General features: G+C 48.9%; 1 protein-coding gene across 7 annotated transcripts in view; it reads right to left on the bottom strand.

Moving 5' to 3' along the window:
- The window catches only part of Ptpru (protein tyrosine phosphatase receptor type U), a 68,700-nt gene that overhangs the window by 9,933 nt on the left and 38,322 nt on the right, over window positions 1-20,445 (bottom strand). For 2 of the 7 annotated variants that reach the window (XM_070037438.1, XM_070037445.1), the window contains exons 15-25: window positions 19,236-19,265; window positions 18,642-18,799; window positions 12,760-12,950; window positions 11,416-11,491; window positions 10,886-10,962; window positions 9,151-9,168; window positions 4,417-4,453; window positions 3,687-3,784; window positions 3,481-3,597; window positions 1,999-2,153; window positions 186-321 (exon numbers count right to left, since the gene is read on the bottom strand). In XM_070037438.1, the coding sequence (XP_069893539.1) occupies window positions 186-321; window positions 1,999-2,153; window positions 3,481-3,597; window positions 3,687-3,784; window positions 4,417-4,453; window positions 9,151-9,168; window positions 10,886-10,962; window positions 11,416-11,491; window positions 12,760-12,950; window positions 18,642-18,799; window positions 19,236-19,265 (1,093 nt within the window). The remainder of the gene's footprint in view (window positions 1-185; window positions 322-1,998; window positions 2,154-3,480; window positions 3,598-3,686; window positions 3,785-4,416; window positions 4,454-9,150; window positions 9,169-10,885; window positions 10,963-11,415; window positions 11,492-12,759; window positions 12,951-18,641; window positions 18,800-19,235; window positions 19,266-20,445) is intronic. The other 5 variants (XM_070037439.1, XM_070037442.1, XM_070037440.1 and 2 more) reach the window with 5 other exon arrangements.

Below are 20,445 nucleotides of genomic sequence, written 5' to 3' on the forward strand. Positions count from 1 at the left end.
AGACACCACAGCGGGGCTAAGTTCAGGAAGGCTCTAAGAGGCTGGCAGTCCACTGTTACAAAGGATTCTTGGGCAGGACAGAGCACAAGGACACCCCTCAGACACACCCCACCCACATCCACCCTGAGTAACTCACTGCAGACCCAAGACCTCAAAGCAGAGGTGGGACATCACGGCTCACTCACCTCGGTCTGGATCATGTTGACACGCCGGGAGCAGAGGGTCTTCACGCAGTTGTAAATGTCCACAACGCCCTCACACTCAGCCATATCCAGCATCACATCCAGGACGATGTAGCAACCTGTGCGTCCAGTGCCCGCACTGGGGAGAGAGGCCCCGGGCCACATCAGAGCTTTGGGAAGGGAGTCAGGACCAGGGAGAAGAAGAGAGGAGGGATGGATGCCATATCTACATGGTAAAGGGCACAGGGACACAGAGAGAGGATGTAGCCAGGATGATCCAGGAAGCAGATGGCTGGAAGGATTCAAGAGAAAAAAAATAGAAGACAGCTGGGGAGGCCTGGAGGATGAAGAGAGGGAGAAGAGGAAGGAGCACAGAGGAGATGCTGGTCCTCCTCAGCAGCTTAGACTGGCAGAAAAGGACAAGGTGATGGCCAGAGCTCCATCTCCTCTCCTGGATGTCCCCAAACCTGCACACTCACACCTATCCACACATGCAGTGGAGCCCCAGATACTTCCAGTTGAGCTCCCAGAGCGATCTGGCAGACTTTCATCCAACTCCCCTCCCCCCCCCCGCTATATGATCACTGTGTGCATAGATGTCTCCTCAATCTCACAAGGAGCCTGTCCAACTTGGCACTGTTAGATTTATCATAGGGACACACACATGCCCAGCATTCGCTTGGGCAGAGGTAAGGGTGTAAGCAGCAGACACCAGGTTTGAAAATGGTGGCATCGTAGTGGTGGTGAGGAGGTATGACAATTGTCTCAGACTTGGCTAGTGGGGGCCTGATACCACACAGCCATTTGAACGGACAGATACACTGCTGTCTGGCATTCAGGGACTGGAACAGAACACAAGGTGGATAAGCCTTACAAATACAAGGTGGAGGGAAAGAAGTCCAGTAGCAAAGTGCACAGCTGTATGATTGGTTCTTTTTATATGACATTCAAAACGCATGTAAGATTATCGGTGCCTTAGAAGCCAGGACAGTGATTGTTTCTGGAAGGGGAGAGCCTTCTGGAACTAAGTGACAGGTTCTATTGAGGTCTCTTGCTTTGAGCTATACCTGTGTTCAAATTCGGTTGTGTAAAAATTTGGTTAGCCATACACTTATTATTTGTGATATAGGTACATATTGCAGTATCATCAATAAGCCTTTCTTTTTTTCAATTATGGTATCTTAAAAAGAAGCTGGCAGGGCATAGAGAAGAACGATGCTACCACATGGAATCTGGGGTCCTCCAAACACTCCAAGCAGAGAGGCCATAGTCTTGTGGGTCCTAAGGATCTGCAGAAGCCCAAGTGTAGACGGTTAACTTCTCCAGGAAGAAGATTGGAAAAGGCACACAGGAGAAAGGCAGTTGGGGGTCATAGAAGCTAATCCAGGCAAGAGATGGGAATGGAAGAGGGGATATAGGAAGTGGCAGAGGTGAAGGCAAAGGGACCAAGCCAGGTTTGGTGAGCATGGGGAAGAGAAAGGAAAGTCCTTCCCAGCCCCTGGCCAAATGGAGCTCATGGCAGGTATGCCACCAGCCCTTGGTGAATGAGAACAGGCTGGACTTGATTGTGTCTGGCCTTCACCAACACCCAGGTCCCCCGTGGACTCCAGTAGCTCCTCAGGGTAAGGGGCTCTACAGGCAGGGCACAGCAGGCACTTGTGGATGCCAACCTCAGAGAACTCAAAGAGCAAAGGGCTTTGGGGAGGTCATTTTCTCCTGTCCCCTGTGTCCAGGCAGGCTGAACCTAGCTAGGCTTTGTTACTGGTCTTAAGAACCTTGATGCTTCCCCAGTCCCTTTTCTCCTTGGGGCTCTGACCTGCAGTGGATGACAATGGGCCCAGCATCAGGCGGGGTGGAGGCCTTTACACGCCGGATGAAAGCCAGGAGCCCGGTGGCATGGTAGGGGACACCGTGCTCGGGCCATGCCGTGAAATGGAACTGGCGAACCTCATGCCGGGCAGAGTAGCCTCTCTGTGGAGAAAGCAGTAATAACAGTCTCTAAGTATCTGTCAGACACTTGTTATGGGCCCACATGTAGAGTGAGCACCTCACTGTACATTTACAGGAAAGACAGGTAAATGTCTATGATATAGATGAGAAGCCAAGGCTCAAACAGGAGAACCCTTTTGTTTTTGTGGTCATGGGGCCTGAACTCTGGGCCTGGGCACTGTCCCTCAGCTCTCCAACTCAAGGCTAGCACCCTACCACTTGAGCCACAGTGCCACTTCTGGATTTTTTTTTCTGCTTATGTGGTGCTGAGGATCAAACCCAGGGCCTCATGCATGCAAGGCAAGCACTCTACCACCAGTGAGCCATCTTCCAGCCCCAAGAACTCATTTTTCCGAGGAAAAAATAGATATTCTTTGTCCATGTTGGCCAGACAGACATTATGCCAAACTTAGGCACAAGCTTGCTTGATGCTTCAATACTGAGATTTTTTTTTTTCCTGTGCCAGTCCTGGGGTTTGAATGCAGGGTCTGGGCACCGTCTCTGAGCTTTTCTGCTCAAGATTAGTGCTCTACTGCTTGAGCCACAGCTCTACTTCTGGCTTTTAGGTGTTTAACTTTGGAGATCAGACTTTCCTCTTGAGCTGACTTCAAACCTTGATCCTCAAATCTCAGCCTCCTGAACAGCTAGGATTACAAACATGAGTCACGAGCACCTGACAGATTATTTTGACTCTGGTTTTAGTGTCCAGGGGGGAAACTATCTCTCACCTGAAGGTGTGTGAACAGAAGGGCCAAGCAAGTATTTAAGTCAGTTAGTGTGGAAGAGGTAAGCACATAGTGTGTGAGCACGCATATGCTGGTACTGAGGCCTGAACTCAGGGCCCCCTCTTGTTTGATTCATGGTTGGTGTTATACCACTTGAGCCACAGCTCTACTTCCAGTTTTTTTGTTAGTTGGAGATAAGAATCACTCATATTTGTCCATTGACCTGGCTTCAAACTTAGATCCTCAAGTCTCAGCCTCCTGAGTAACTAGGATTATAGTCATAAACCATGGATGCCTGGCCTTCTCTAAGGATTTTAGTGATCAAATGGGGCTGTGGACAGGACCTGCCAGTCCATGACCATGTGGCTTCCTGTGCATGATGTAACCATTCTGATCCTCATTTTTCCTATCTGAAAAACAGAAACATGGTAGACACCCATCCCACAGCCAACTAGGGCTGCAACCACCTGTGGAATGGGCTCAGCCATCTTGATCTCATCATCATCTCTATCTCCTCTCGGTATCAAAGACCCTGAGTAGGTCCAGGAAAGGCCCTATGGGGAACAGGTGTAGGGGAGACTCACCCGCTCCAGTGCAAAGGTTCGCACCACGTAGTCAGCCAGCGTTTCCGTCTTCATCAACGTGATCTTGATGTCCCCATACATGTCTGAGTCCTCAGGCCAGTACCGTGCACACTTTACCTGTAGTTCGTATAGCACAGGGCTCAGAGGACTTGCAGCTGATCTCTGTGGCCCACCTCTCCCCCAGCTGGGCCCCCAGGCCAGCTTACCCTGCCCACCTCTACCAGCTTAGTGATCATGACGATGCTTGAACTGTGCTCCTGCCACACCATGCGCCAGAAGTCGTAGATCATCTCGGGCTTCGGCCCTGGGGGCGCAGAGGATGCCTGTCGCTCAGCAAAGCCTCTGCCAGGGCTGGAACACCTGCTGCCCAGTAGTAACCCAGGCCAGGAGCTCTCTGGGCCCCAATGGGGCCTTCTTGATCACTTCATATATACCCCACCAACTGCCAACTCACCTATAGGGCCCCAAGTGTGTGTGGGGGATGGGGTAATGTTGGAGAGCCCAGTAGGCTGAGAGGGGCCCAGGAAGTGTCCATAGGGCAAGTCTCTAAGAGGAGTGGACAGGTGGACAGTTGGAGGAAAGAGACATGGCCAGGGGGGACTCAGGTAGTCACTGGGCCAAGAGGCACAATCCAACCCACCCCCACCCATGAGGACTAGGCTTCACTGGCCCTTCTGCACATACCATGGGTGAGACAGACAGATGGACCAGGGAGCTGGGGAGGAGCTGGTCACATTTGGGAGACACAAACACAGAGAGGGAACAAAGCTGACAATCAGATGCCATAGATCCAGATAGGGAGAAAGGATCAGACAAACAGATACAGACAGATGCAGAGGCAGACAGGGGCCAAACAGGTCACCAGGGAAGGTAGTCAGGCAGGCAGCAGGCACTCCAGCACACAGGAGGGTGCCCATGGGCAGAGGGGCCAGGTACCTTGAGTGGCTATGAAGTGGTTTGACCTGTGGTAACCCTGGAATAGGAGAAGAGGGTGTGGTGAGAGCCTGGATGCAGCCCCTCACTCCCCCAGACCACCCTGGCCCACCTGCCCTGAAGCAACGCCCACCCCCACTCACCAGGAAACCACCCACCCCCAGGCCTGGGCTTCTTGGCCAGGGTGGCCCTGCCCTTCCAGTCCCCAAGATAAAGGGAAGTGCAGTTGGACATCAGGATCTTGCCATGTGACTGAGAGGAGGATGCAGCTTCCTTGTGGACCGAGAGGGTCTCCCATTCACAAAGCAGGGAGAGTTATCTCTGCTTACAGCAAGGCTACTCTTTGGAGCCAAAGTTCAGAATGACCCTTCCCTGCTCCCAGAATTCCAGGTTCCTTAACCCACCCTCGTCTCCACATGCGGGGTAACCAGAACTCATGGGCTCTCCAAGCCCCGCTTAGGGCAACTGAGGTAACAGGGTCCTTTCCCTTCTAACTCCATTACTTAGAGCACAGGGGTGGCTAGATGAAGGTTTCAGGTGGTGCTCTGATAAAATGTTAAATCTTTATAAATCACTCATTATGACAATGAGGAAATCTTTTGAGACCCTGTCACATATTGTGCTAAGCTTTACCTAAATTATCTTTCTCTTTAAAAAAAAAAAAATCCAAAAGCTACTTTATCCTCCATCCCCAGAGCCCTCAGACTGAAGGAAAGAATCTACCCCACACCAGGACCCCCACGACCCCCACAAGAACTCATTTTATGGGACAAAAAAACAAAAAACCCTACAAGATATCCAGGGTATCAACTCAGGCAGCAAAAACAGAAGTACTGCAGGCAAGTACAAGGGGAAAACCATCGAGCTTGGGCCTGATCTCAAGGTCAGGCCCTCAGTGCAACTCTTTTCAACTCTTCTGGACCCTTTGGGCTTCCTGAGCCCAAGAAGACCTGGAGCCAGACTGCCAGGTCTGTCTTCTTGCTTTCTTGCTGTCTTCTTTCCTTTTGACAAGCAGCCCCTAATTCCTCTATGCCTACATTTTTACAGTATACAAAGCGAAATCCAGATGTATTTACCTCCTGGGGTTGTTGTAAGAGTAAATAAAGCATTGAATGTTCAATCACTATGTCAAGCACAAAGTTACTCAGCACTTAACAACAAACAGTCTTATCACTACTTTTTTTGGCAAGGGGTAGGGGGCAGGACTAGTGTTTGAACTCAAGATCTCACATCTGTTACACAGATACTCTGCCATTTGAGCCATGAATCCAGCCCTGTTTCTCACTGGCTATTTTGTTTTGTTTTGTTTTTTGGTCCAGTTGTGGGGCCTGAACTCTGGGCCTGGCCACTGTCCCTCAGCTCTTCAGCTCAAGGCGAGTGCTCTACCGCTTGAGCCACAGCGCCACTTCCGGCTTTTTTTTCTTTTTGCTTATGTGGTGCTGAGGAATCGAACCCAGGGCCTCATGCATGCAAGGCAAGCGCTCTACCACTGAGCCACCTTCCCAGCCCTCACTGGCTATTTTTGAGATAGGGTCTGCCTCCTGCCTTAATGCACCTGAGCTGCAATCTACCTACTTTAGGCATTCCATAGTTTCTGGCCCCACAGCATGTGCCACTGTGTCCCGTTTCCCCCCAGGGTGGTCTGGAACCCCAATCCTCCCAGTTTCAACCTCCCATGTAGCTAGGTGCATGCCATTATGCCCAGCTATATGTGTTGTGAAGGGGTCTTGTGGACTTATTTGGCCTAGGCTGGCCTCAAACCTTGATCCTTCCAATCTCAGCCTCTCAATGAGTTAGGTTTAGAGGCAGGAGCCTGTAATCCTTTGGGGTTTTTTGAAGACAGGATCTCACTATCTAGGTCAGACTAGTCTGGAACTCATTGATCCTCCTGTCACCGCTACCCAAGTGCTGGGATTACAGATGTACACCACCCCAGCCTCAACTGTTTTGAAAGTTCAGTGGTGTCTCTGAAGATCTATAGAGTGCTAATGTCAAGGACTTCAGGTGAGACAGGGGATTTCCTACAGAAATGAAGAAGCCGAGTCTTGGCGTCTAATGAGGTCCCTTATGCAGCTCTGCCAAGTAGCAGTTGTATGACTCGGTGCTGAGAGGTGCTTCTCAGCCCTCACTGGGCAAGGGAAGCCCACTGGGCAAGGGTCTCAGTGAAGGCAGATCCAGATTCACAGGTAGAGTGTATCCATTTCCATCCAGCTCCTGGGTGGGCTGACGCTGCTGGGTCTCAAGCACACTGAGGAGATAACCCATCTCTCAGCCTTTCTAATCCTCAATTTTCCTCTCCAGTAGGAAGACCACAGCAAGACATCCTTCCCATGGACAGGACCAAACAAAGTCAGTGTGACTGATCATGAAAAGCCTCTCAGGCTGCAGATCTGACCTAATTCCCTCCTGCTATTGTTCCAGGCCACTACGTGGCAGGTTCTCAGCAGAACTGCTGGAGAGCAGGTCAGAGGGAATGGTGGAGGTGGAGGATGGGGACAGACCATTATGGATGCTTCTAAGGTCTACCCTGTCACCCTCAGTACAAGCCACCTAAATCCAGTTTATGTAAGATTGTAGCTGAGAGAAGATACCTCATTGGATTCAGTCACTTCTGTCCCTCTTCCCCAACCCCTGCCTGGGCCCCTGCCCAGTGTCAGAATTTAAGCACTCATCAGTAAATAATGGAGCCAAAGAACTTAATGAAAACTGGTCATTTGGACTGGGAATATAGCTCAGAAGTTGAGTGCTTGTTTGGAATACATAAAGCTGTGAACTCAATCCCCAGCACTGCAAGGGAAAAAAAAAAAAAAACAACAACTGAGCAATTTGCCTGATGAGCCAGCTGGTCTAAAATTCATCTATACGGCAGATGTTTCTGCTTTGTTCCAGTGTCTTCTTTCACTGCTTGGATTCATCCTTCCTACTTTGTCACATGATCCTATTTAAAGCAAATGTTTCAGCAGGTAACCTTCAATACCTGCACATTGTGTGTGTGTGTGTGTGTGTGTGTGTGTGTGCGCACGCGCGCGCGTGCACGTGCTTGCACATGCACCACACCCATGCACACACTTCCGTACTAGAAGTTGAACTCAGGACCTTGAGCTCTTAGTTGGCTTTTTCTACTCAAGGCTCATGCTCTGCCACTTGAGCCACACCTCTGCTTCCTCACTTTTTCAATACCTATGTGCAAGATTGTTCAATTACATTACACAGAGAACACAAATCGAAGCTTTAAATGCTTCAACCTTGGAGGAGTAAATTGCTTTGCACACATGGAGACCAGCATTAGATTGCATTGGGCCACATGCTCCAGGGTGCCCGATGAGGAGCTTGTTCCTGTGCATACACTTGCAGCCTCACTGGAAGCAGATTGAGTGGAATGGGGGTAGTTGTTCTATGTACTGTAGGCAAGAATTCTGATACTTTCCAAAAGGACAAGAACTACCATCTGGAGTGAGGGTCAAGGGCCAAGGCTGGCTTGTGGTCTTACACAAGTCACTGAACTTTTCTTTCTAAGGTTCAATTTTTTCTCATATCAAATGTAGATGTCTCTCAACATGCAGCACAGTTGTTCGAGAGCATTTGAAGAAGCATTAAGCCAAGACTTCCAAGACATTTCTTATGAGTTTGAACATGAAACCAAGGGTGGGGTTCAAGACCAAGTGAGCAGATTGCTGCAGGGAAACTGGGATTAAAAAAAAAAAAAAAAGGTATGATGATCTGTGTTCATCACAACCCATAGAGGGTGCTAAGGCTGTGCACAAGCAGCTACACTTCAGAGCCTAACGGCCCTTTTAAATTTGAGAACTTTACAAACCAACTGTGTCACTGCACTCAAAACAAAAGGCACACCAAAGATAATTGGCTGTCTCTGCCAAATGTGACAGGGGAACCTTTTGCTTAATGCATTAGTCTCTCCACGCTGCTTGAGAGTTTGATAATGAACAGAATTTTAGCAATAATTAAAAGGGGGGAGATCAAATAGAAAAGGTACCAATAAAAGAGCAGAGAATCCTAGTCATTTAACAGTATAAAAGTAACATGCATACTAGAAATCAGGTTGCTAGTTGAATTAGGGCTTTGTTTTGCTGTTTTTAAAGGGTAAAAAATTAAAGATTATACAATTTTTAAAAATAAATTCCCACATTGGCAAAGTAGCTGGGGGTGAGCGTTAAGCAAACTGTTAGGAAACAGACTTGAACACTAGGGAAAGCAGTTTTAGGACTAAACCTGTAGCTGGGAAGACCTTGACCCTAAGCAGCAGAGACAAAGCCACCCGGGGCAGCTTCCCACTCCCTCCCTCCCTCCCAAGGACCCTGCAGAAGGTGGAGGTAGTGAATTCCATCAGGAATGGGAGTGCTGGAGGGCAGAGGTGACAGACAGTGGCAGCTGGTGCAGAACTGGCTGGGAAAGCACCCAGACACAACTACTCCTGCCATAGTGAAGGATGAGGGTGACCTGACTGGGGGAGGGGCACTGTGCAGTGTCAGCCCCAGACAGCCCCTGGCCAGGCTGCTGAAATGGACAGTTGGGTGTCAGGCATTTGGGGCAGGGGAGGGAAGTTAGAGACAGAGAGAGACAGAGAGACAGAGAGACAGAGAGACAGAGACAGAGACAGAGACAGAGAGAGAAAAAGAAAGAGAGAGAGAGAGAGAGAGAGAGAGAGAGAGAGAGAGAGAGAGATTGAGTGTATACACAGATAGGAGGAGGAGGTGGAGGAGGGAGAGAGATACTTACTTGACGGTTTATCCGAATCTTAAAATTTCCAGTGAGGGTACAGAACAAAGCAAAAGAGACAGATGTTAGGCCAGAGGCAGATGGAGGTGGATGGACCATAGAAGCAGGCAGAAAGGGTGACTGATGTGAGCTTCGAGGTAGAGCAGAGATGAATGGCCCAGGCTCAAGGTAGGGACAGGGAGCGGGGTGTCCCTCCCGGGGCCCAAGAGAAGTATCTGGGACCTTAACAAGACCCAAGAGGCCCACTGTCACCAGAACTGCCCAAGTCTGCAAGGCTAGGCCTGGCCCTCACCCCAGCTATGGGACAGGATGGAAGGTCAGGAGGAAGCAAGGGGTTCTGGGAAGCATGGAGTGGCACATCTGGCTCCAGGAGGGAGATGGAAGAGGGAGAGAGATGGTCTCCAAAGGCCCTGGTGACCTCATCCCCAGTGCTCTGTGCCTTCCTCCACGGCCTTTGCCCAGGCTCCCTCTCCTCAGCAGCCACCCAGAGGAGCTCCATCCCTGCCTCCTCCATGCCACCCGCTTTGTACAGCCAGCCCTGACTCTGAACTAACTGATGGTTTGTCACCGGTCCATGTTTTCCCAGCTAATCTATATGAAGCAATGGCTCTTTTGTTTTTTGCAGTGCTAGGGATAAAACCCAGAGCCTAGACATGCTAGACAAGCACACTACCACTGAGCTACAACCCCAGCTCTCTACCCCCACCTAATCTGAAATTACTTTCCATATATATACCTGTCTCCCTGACTAGGAAAAACAAGGACTGGCTGGTCTTGTTCACATCTATATTCCTGATGCCAGGTGCTCATACTATATGTTATAAACAATGCAATGTTCTTCCAAACTCAGCTTGTTACTGAGAGTAAGGAAGTCTGAGCAGAGTCCCTGGGCCCTACCTGCCTCTTCCATTCATCCTTTATAGCCAAGCCCAGGCTTCTGGCTGCCTGCCCTGTCTCTAGTCCCTCCCTCCAATTGAGCCAGATCTAACCGCTACAGTAGGTGGTAGGAGCCTCAGTGGTTAGCAACAAAGACTAGACACAAGCAGGCTGAGGTTTGAGTTTTTCTTTTCTTTCTCTTTTGGAGATGAGGGTCTCCTTACGTAGCTCAGTAGTCCAGACTGGCTTTGAATTTACTATCGGGCTGAAGCTGACCTCAAGCTTGCAACCCTCCTGCCTCAGTCTCCCAAGTGCTGGGATTACAGGTGTGTACCACCATGCTCAGCTCTTGACTCTTTTAGTATTATCTGTGTGATCAAGGACCAGTAACTTCACCCCTCTAAGCCCCAGTTTCCTCACCTGTAAAGGAAGGTCATGAAGTACAATGTTGGATATAAAATACTTGGCACATAGCACACGCTCAATAAATATGCACTGATATTCTGATCACAGATGAAACAGCTGAACAACTCCCAGGTGCTTCTGAAAAAAGTTCCTTACTTAACCTGCTACTCAAGGTCTCACCATCCAGCCCTTCCTAACCTCTCCAGCTTCACTGAGTATCATAAGTGTCCTTTCTTCAAGCTCCTGGCCCTTCATTGAGGTAGGCTTCCTGAAGGCTGCTGACCACTCTGTCGCCCCTTCCTCTCAGCTCCCTGACACTCAATGAAGGAGCTAGGGGTATCAGAACTCAGTCATCTGAACCCCCATTATTCCCAAAGTAGTTCTGTCCTCCCTGGAAAGTGAGCCTGGAGCAGGCAGGGCCAGGTGAGCGAAAGCAAAGGGGCAAGGCACTCACGTCTATGTAGTTGGCATTAATGTAGTCGGCATTGGGGTCTCCCAGCATTGGATGGAGTTTCACTCGGTGCCGATCATCTGTGGACACAGAGCAGGTGGACAAGGCTGTACCAAGGAGCCCAGAGCTGGGACTGGCAGGAAAGGCTTTCTGAGGCTGAGTGTGAGGCCAGTCAGAGCAGTCAGGCTCAGGGCTGACCAGCAGGCTCTGGGCACCATGGGAGGTAGGCCAGGCCAGAGGTCAGGATCTTGGCTGTGGGATAGAGGAAAAGGAGGAGGAGGAAGAAGTGGTGGTGGAGGAGGAGGAGGAAGAAGAAGACAAAGGCATATGCTGCTCATGTGATTAGCTAAGAAGTCTTCATCTCCCAAATCTCAATTTCCTTCTCTGCAAAATGGGATGATACAATTTCCCATATCACAGGGCAAAGGAGAGTGAGAGGTGGTGCACTGCTCTGGGAATGCTCCCCTTCCTCGGTTCCCCGCCCCTCACACATACACCTGCTGTCCAGACCCAGCCCTTTACCCAGCACTCACAGGCAGGCATTGACTCCTGCCGGCTCCCCTTGAGTTTGTCTTTCTTCTTTGTAGCATCCCAGCCTTCAAAGAAGCTCTGCCAAAAGTTAAAGAGGTAATCAGTGGGAGCTGGGGATCCCCAGCACTCACAGAACCCCTTGCCCTCAAGTGGAATGACATGGGTGGGATGGGGGTGTGGCCATGATACAGGCCCAAATTCAAAGTGAAACTTATGAGCAAGAAGTATCAGAGGAAGGGAAATAGAAGGTCAAAATTCAGACAATTTAGAAGAGGGAGCCATACAGTTTAGAATACAGTTCAAATTCAATTTTTCAGTTGAGGAGAAGGATATGAGTAGGATATAGAAGCTAGATACTGGTGGTTCACACCTATAATTCTAACTACTTAGGAGATCTGAGAATCATAGTTCAGTCAGCCTGGGCAAGAAAGTCTGTAAGACTCTTATCTTCAATTAACCACCAAAAAGTAAGATGTGGAACTATGGCTTAAGTGGTAAAGCACCACTGCAGTGAAAAAACTAAGGGACTGTGCACAGACCCTAAGTTTAAGCCACACTATTAGCACAAGCAAGCATGCGCACATGCACACATGTGCGCACATGCACCCACGCGTGCGTGCACGCGCACGCGCGCACACACACACACACACACACACACACACACACACACACACACACACACACACACACACACACAAGATTAGGATAAGCGTTATGGTCCCGAGGGAAGGAGGATAGGACCCAAGCCATTCACACACAGTTTAGGATTCAAGTCAGGGTCAACATCAGCTTGGGTCAACATCAGATCAAAGTCAGTGTGGGTGACCTTGACCCAATTCAAAGTAGAGACTACTTTGATAGGATCATAATCAAGCCCAACAAGGAGAATGAAATGAGGATTAAGTTCACAAATCAAACCAGAATTAGAATGTCAGAGAGAAACTGGGTCAGTTGATATTAGGAGCAGGGACAGGGTCAAATTCAAATAAGGTTGCTTTTGCTGGGTGCAAATGGCTTACACTTATAATCTTAGCTACTCGGGAGACTGGGATCTGAGGAGAAAAGCCCATGCAATTCTTATCTCCAATTAGCCACCAAAAAGCCAGAAGCAGAACAGTGGCTCATGTAGTAGAATGCTAGCCTTGAGCACAAAAGTTCAGGGACTCCACTCAGGCTCTGAGTTCAAGCCCCAAAACTAGCACCAAAAAATAAATAAATAATAAAAAAGATTGCTTTTGAGAGTGTCAGAGTAGGGGTTCAACTGGGGTTGGGCTGAGGGTCTCCAGGGTCAAGATCCAAAGAAAAGAGAGTCAGGCGAGGCCGGGGAGGTCAGGCTGTGCGTGCACCTCATACTCCTGCTTGAAGCCATAGCCTTCGGCTGTCTTCATCTGGTTGATATGTTGCAGAAGATCGGCCACACGCACTGCGGGGTGCAGCTGCCCTGTGTGGTATGGGGAGCTCTTCCGGCCACATGGGCGCCGTGGTGAGCCCCCCAGGAGGCTGCTGGCCTCAGTGACCCCACTGCTGCGCTGGTCTCCTGTAGTTAGAAGAAGAGACAGGGACTCCTGACACACATACTCTAGCCTGGGAGTCAGATGACCCAGGAGGACAGAACAAGGGACAGGGGACACAGCCAACCTAGAGAGTAGCTAGACAGGTCCCTGGAGCTCCTGTGTGACCCTGGAGAAGCACTTTCCCTTCCATATCTCAGGTTCCCCATCTGTGAAATGGGCCTGTCACATCAGGTGACCTCTGGAGGGCCTTGTGGCCCTGCCACCCTGTCATCCTGTGACATCCCCACCCTACCCCAGGAGGCCTCACCCATGAGGCCTCAGAGCCCCCACACGTCCCCTCCTTCTCCCTTTCCAGGGAACAATCTGCAACACTGGCAACTCCCAGAAATTCCCACATTCAAAGAGAAGCCAATCAAAATTAGTTGCCGCGGCCCGTTCCACAGACAAATGTTGGGCACCTGAATAGCAGTGTTTCCCCTGTGACAGCGTTTCCATTGTCAGCCTCGGCTGGGGCCCAGCCAAAGGGGCCAGGGTGAGGAGTTCAAAGTGCCACACACAGCCCTGGGGCCCCCAGATATAACCCCTTCCTGGCTCTCCAGCTCAGCCTTGCACCCTGGTTCTAGAGATCATGTCTGAGGGTGAGAAAGCCTCCATTGTCCCTAGGACCTTGGACGCTTCCTCCCACTCATTTCCCTCCTCCCGTCCTGGTAAGGCCAGGAACTCACAGTGCCCTTAGCTCTTCTCACAGCCATTCTCTGCCAGGCCTGAACTGGCAGGGGCCATGGGACACTCTGGGGTCCTAGGTGCCTGCCCCTCCATTCCCTGTGTCTCACACAGGCTGTTCCCTGCCTCCATCCCTTTTCTCCCCCTACGTTTTGAGCCCGGTGGCTTTGTACTCATCCTTCAGATCTCAGCCAAAAGACCTCCTCTTGGGGAAGCCTTACCCAGCACCCACTCACAACTCAGTGACCAACTGGCAGAATGAACACAGAAACTCCAGGGCAGATGGCCTTGAACAGCTCATCTTCCTCAAGCCAAATCAGGAAGAGTGCCCTCTCTGTTTGCATCCCTCTCTGGTATGGAAATGACCTCCAGATAGAAAGTCAAGGCTAGGACAGGACCTCCCTCATTCTTCTATCACCTCTCAGGAGTCAGTTTGGAACTCCCTGAGTTCCACGTTTGGAAACAATTGTTTCCTGTATTTTATCTGGATGTCTTGGTTGCTTAAAGCTGGAAGGCAGCTCAAATGCCGTTAAACTGGGGTGGCCGGATGCCCCCACAGTCTTATTCTCACAGATGGGAGAAATGAAGTGTTTTCAAAGAAAAGAGACTGGCTTCATGTCATAGCAGCCAAAGTGTGTTCTAGAAAATACCAGACAGGCTAGATGACTTTGAGGTAGTCCATGAATAGAAAGAGAGGAGTAGAAGGAAGATGAGGAGGAAGAGGACAAGGAAGAGGAGGGAAAGGAGGGGGAAGAGGAGGAAGAGGAGGAGGAAGAAGAGGATGAGGAAGAGGAAAAGGAGGAGGAGGAAGAAGAGAAGAAAAGGAGAAGGAGGAAGAAGAAGAGGAGGAGGAGGAGGGTAAGGAGGAAGAAGAGAAGGAAGAGGAGGAAGAAGAAGAGGAGGAGGAGAAGGAAGGGTTCTTTGATTTAAAAGAGTGTGAAATTTTGATATAAATGAAAACAAACAGGCTTCTTCCCTGCGTAAGACCTTGCAGGACTTCCGACATGTTTGGTTTGGTTCACTTTATATCTCTAATAGCTGAATGGATGTAGACCATTCACAAATGCCTTCTGCTGAAGAGGATGCTTTTTTGATTGTTTCCTGAAATATCCTCAGGAGATAAGAGGATGAGAGAGAGTGAGAGAAGGCTCAAGAGACAGACAGGCCTCAGATCAAACCCTACTCCTGCATGTCCTTGGGGACATCACTTACTCTCTCTAAACTTCCATTTCCACATGTCCAATGAAGATTTTTTAAAAGTTCCTACCCAATATCCAGTATAAGTACTAGGATAATGCATAAGGCAACCAGCGCATGGAGAGCACCTGCTCATAGTAACAGTTGGCATTATTGATTAGTCATTAGTCATTTCCAGGAAATAGAGGAAGTCCCTGAGTCCCAGGAAGTCAGGGCAGCTGACTGACCAGAGTCCTGGTCCTTCTCCACCACAAACTCTTGGTCCAAGACCTGAAACATAGATTCAAAGCAGCTTTCATGGCAAACACATAAGATATGTGCAAAGATTTCAAGGACTTCTGCTGAATAAGAGAACTCAGTGAACCCAAGAGACCTGGTGCATCTAATAGACCTTTGTTAGCAGCTCCAGAGTGTTCTCCAGCTGGAAAACAGAGCAAATGAGGGCTGCAGGGACTGGAATGGTCATCTTAAAGATCCTGAAGGGCTGGCAGCCCCACAGGCAGCCCCACAATGAACTCACAATGGCCAAGGACCAACAAAAGGCCCCAACTGGTTGAGATCCAAGCTCTAAGCTGGAGACCAAAAACAGCACAGATGTTCTATAACAAAGCTAGCAGAAAAAGAGGTTCCCAAAAGGACTCTTCCTTTCCTGGACCCCCAGAAGACAGTTTCTTGCTCTCTTGATCCATGAATCCCGCTGTGGAATCTGAGACTCACTTCCTGCCCACCCCATGCTCCATATGCAAGCATCAGCTGACCCATAGCTGGTAGCCCCTGAGAGGGAAGAAGAGTTAGAACCAGCCTGTAGCTTCAAAGGCACCAGCCAAGGATTCTCCCATGCTCTTCCCTGATCCATCATAAGTATGGAGCATCTGAGAATAACCAGTGAACAGCTGAGATCTTCCAGGGAGGGTCAAGGCCAGGAAAAAAAAAAAAACTAGGTTTGGAAGACCTGAATTTCAACTCTAACTCAAGTCCCTTGATTTCTCTGGGCCTGTATCCTCATCAGAGGATCCCCAGAGTTTCCTCAGAATGGGCATTTTCCCCAACTCCCACCACCCTCAGGTAAAGGAGACACCCCCTTTTACACTCTGGTAGCAGCCCAAACTTTTCCATCCAGTGAATTGCAATGAGAAAATAACATCCCTTAAGAAACAGCCTGAGGGGCTGGGAAGGTGGCTCAGTGGTAGAGTGCTTGCCTTGCATGCCTGAGGCCCTGGGTTCGATTCCTCAGCACCACATAAGCAAAAAGAAAAAGGCTGGAAGTGGCACTGTGGCTCAAGTGGTAGAGCACTAGCCTTGAGCTAAAGAGCTGAGGGACAGTGCCCAGGCACAGAGTTCAGGCCCCATGACCGGACCCAAAAAAAAAGAAAAAAAAAAAAAAAAAAAAAAAAACAGCCTGAGCCTAGGCCAGTAGCTCACAACTGTAATCCTAGCTACTCAGGAGCAGAGAGCGGGCAGATCCATGATAAATAGCAGTGTGGTTTAAGCACAGGAATCACCAAGAGATTAAAAAACAGTCCTCATGTATGTAAAAAGAATGGATGATTGTCAGGGGAGTGTCTATAAATCAGAAGGGGAAATCTGAGCTGTAAGAAATGACACTATACAGCTGATTAATCCTAGGTGGAAAAAGAAAAAGATCAATTCCAGGTGAGTAAAGTTCTAAGTGAGAAATATATTAAAAGTTTGAGGAAAAAAAGTAAAAAATATTTTGTGGCCTTAGTTGAGAGAGTATTCTTTAAGAGAACACAAAAGGTAGAAATCACAAAAGACTGATGCATTTGACTACATTAGAATAAAAACATTCTGCTCATTCACAGACACTATAAATAACCTAGAAAGATGTAACACAAATTGGGAAAAGATATTTGCAATTCATATGTGACAAATGATTATTATCCTAAATATATAAAGAACTCCTAAAAACCACTAAGAAAGCAACCAAAAAGAAAAAAAGAAAAAAACCAATAGAAAATTAGGTGAAAGGCATGAACAGGCATTTCACGGAAGAAGAGACCTGAATAGCCAATAATGACTTGAAAATATGTTCAACCTCATTAGTAATCAGAGAAATGCAAATTGGGACCATAGAGAATTATCATCTTATACAAACTAGTTTGGCAAAGGGAAAAAGACTGGCATATTTTGATCCTGATATAGAGTAACAAAATGTCTTGCATAACTGCTAGGAATGAAAACAGGCAAAGCCACTTTAGGAAACAACTTAGCACCATCTAACAAGCACAAACTCTGTCATCTAAAGAATCTACTTTAATAATCCCATACCCAGGGGCACCTAAAGATTCATAAGAATGCTCACAGCAGCCTCATTTGTGATTTAAAGAACAAAACTAGAAGCCAAATGAATAGCTACAGGTGGCAGAATAAAGAACTAAATTGTGTCATACAATGGAAAACAACATATCCGAGACAAGTAAGGAAACTATAACAAAAACATACACATAGACAAATATTAGAAATGAGAGGTCGGGTTAAAAAAGTATGACTTCATTTTTTTTTTTTTTTTTTTTTTTTTTTTTTGTCGTCCGTGGGGCTTGAACTCTCAGCCTGGGCACTGTCCCTCAGCTCTTCAGCTCAAGGCGAGCGCTCTACCACTTGAGCTACAGCGCCACTTCCGGTTTTATGGTGGTTTATTGGAGATAGGAGTCTCATGGTCTCTCCTGCCCCGGCTGACTTTGAACAGCGATCCTCAGATCTCAGCCTCCTGAGTAGCTAGGGTTACAGGCATGAGCCACCAGCGCCCGGCTGACTTCATTTTTAATAAAGATTGGAAAATGAATAAAACTATACAATGCATTTTCTGAGGATATATGCACACATAGTAAAACTATCCCCAGAAGACAAGAAAATTATAAATACAAACTTCAAGGACCTACCTATGTCTAAGATGGAAATAGAGGTTAGAGGGAGGAACACCTGGCTAATGTTCTAATTCACTCACATACGCTACATTTGGGTGACTTCATAACTTTGATAAGAATTTCATGTTATCTTTTATACAAATCAACACAAAATCAAATACAAACGTGCAAAGCTGGTGGCTCATGACTGTAATCCTAGCTTCTCAGGAGGCTGAGATCTGAGGATTGTAGATCAAAGCCAGCTGGGGCAGGAAAGTCTGTGAGACTCTTATCTCCAAAAAATCACAGAAGAAGTGGGAGGTGAGGCTATGGTTCAAGAGGTAGCATGCTAGCCTTGAGCAAAAGGGAGCTTAGGGACAATGCCCAAACCCAGAGCTCAAGACCCAGGACCAGAAAAAAAAAAAGTGAAAAAAAGCTCATAAATAGGATGAAGTGATTTATGACTATGACACACTCCTAGCACATAATGGCAACTTACGCCATCCAGATCGCCAGACATAGTTGGACATAATTTATATACTAACAAAGGAACAGATACCCAGAGAGATCAAGTGACTTGCCCCAGGCCACACAGTTAAGCCGGAGATCTAAAGGCCAGCCCAGGTGTATGTGACTCCAATCCCCCTGTATATCTAGATCCCCTTCCCTCACACAGCAAGCACTCAATAAATGGTGAAGCTGCTCCGACCTATCCAATCCCCACAGCAACACCTGCTCATTGAGACCATTGTCACTGGATCCTGCATCCTTGTGATGCTGGCTGAGTTCCTTGAGGCTCCCCTAGTCATTCGGCAAACACGCCCCAGCTCCTTCTCTGGGTTTCCTGGCCAGTGCTGGTATGCAGCAGGCGCTCAGTGGGTGCTACAGCTGGGTGTGGGAAGAGGGAGGTGGGAGGAAGGTGGCACTCACCTCGGGGGCTGTAGCCAGGGGTATCCATGAAAGACAGGCCTAGCCGCTCATCCTCTTGCAGGGTACTCTGATCCGTGAAGCTTCGGTCCACAGCACTCATCATGTGTGTCTTCTCCTGGCGGTAGTTGACGGTGGCCTTGGTCATGGTCACTGTCTTCCTGAAGAAGGGTGATGGGTATGTGGGGCTGGACACTCCAAGGCAGGGTGGAGACCCATCAGTTGGGGGTCTTGGGCTGAGAATGCAGAGAGGCTCAGCCTCCACCCTCCAGCTCACCAGAACCAATCAGCAGCAGCCCCTGCCCACCCCCACCAACACCCATATACACACAGAAAAAAAAGGCAATTACAACCCTGGAGCCTTCTTCTAATCCCTACTTGGGAAATGGGCAAAAGGAGAAGAGCAGATGACTGTCTACAAAACCCATGCTGGGGACCCAGACTCAAGTCGGAAAGTGAAGCCTGAAGACAGAGCAGAAATAGACACCCCAAGGCAGAGGTGGCTGGGGAGTTGGGCTGACACTAGGCTAGGCCCAGCTAGAGAGGATGGGGTGAGAGGCATGGCCATGGTGCACCTGGGCCAGGAGAGCTACTCACGGGTAGTAGGAATAGGCGTAGCGGTCCCTCCTGGCAGCATGCAAAGAGAAGAGCAGTTGTATGGGGGCTTCCAACCAAGGCTGGGCTGAGTGACACCAGCCAGGAGGGAGCCTGGGCTTCCCAAGGTAGGGAAGGGGCTGGCCAGGACTTCCCCATCCTGAGCCGGGTTCAGACATCAGGGACCAGGAGCAGAGGCCCATCTAGAACCTTCCCCAAGCTTAATGCTGGAGTAAAGAGCCTGAGGGATCCATAGCATTCCTGGTCGTATGTGTATACAGAGAGCAGGACACATCTGCATGCCACACCCAAACATGCACACTCACAGATGCACACCCATGCACACTCACACATGGAAACACATTCATACATATTAAAACATAGGATCATGTGCAGACTTGTATTCACAAACACACGAGTACTCTCCACACACACCAACTCAGCCAGAACTATTCTCCTGCCTGTAAACAGCCCTTACCCTCAGGCACACACCTGCAGACCCTGAGAGCCTAGGAAGGAGAGTAGCTGAGAATGGGAGGAAGGAGAATCCAACAGGTTGTCCATGTAAACCTAGGGCTTGCCCTCCCCACAACTGCCCCTAGATAAGGAGTCCACCAGAGACAGGCTGCCCCCTTGTAGGGCACCTGAAACCCAGCATGGATCAAAAGCTTCACACTGAGCTGGAAGGCCAGCACTTGCCTAGTATTCCTGGATTCAAATAAAACCCATCTCCTCCACTGAGCGATGTAGGTAAATTGCTCTGTGTGTGAGAGAGAGAGCGAGCTCAGGGCCAGATGTGTGTGTGTGTGTGTGTGTGTGTGTGTGTGTGTGTGTGTGTGTGTGTGTGTGTGTGTGTGTGTGTGTGTGTGTGTGTGTGTGTGTGTGTGTGTGTGTGTGTGTCTGTGTGTGTGTGTGTGTGTGTGTGTCACTCAAGGCTGGCTTTTTGTTTTTCTGATTAATAATAAATAAGAATCTCTCAGGTTTTTCTGCTCTGGCCGACTTCAAACCATGATCCTCCGGTCTCAGCCTCTTGAGAAGCTAGGTGTGAACTACAAGCACCCAGCTATGGCTACCTGCTTTAATTACAGTTTCTTCATTAGTAAAAAGGGAATCGGACTTGCTTGATCTGCCAGGACTGAAGAAAGAAGTGTTCTTTATTGGATCCTGAGTGCCAGACCACACTTGGCACACGATGGGTGGCCAGTAACCAAGG

The sequence above is a fragment of the Dipodomys merriami genome, unplaced genomic scaffold, assembly GCF_024711535.1.
Source record: "Dipodomys merriami isolate MVZ:Mamm:240054 unplaced genomic scaffold, mDipMer1.0.p SCAF_28, whole genome shotgun sequence".
Lineage (NCBI taxonomy): Eukaryota > Metazoa > Chordata > Mammalia > Rodentia > Heteromyidae > Dipodomys > Dipodomys merriami.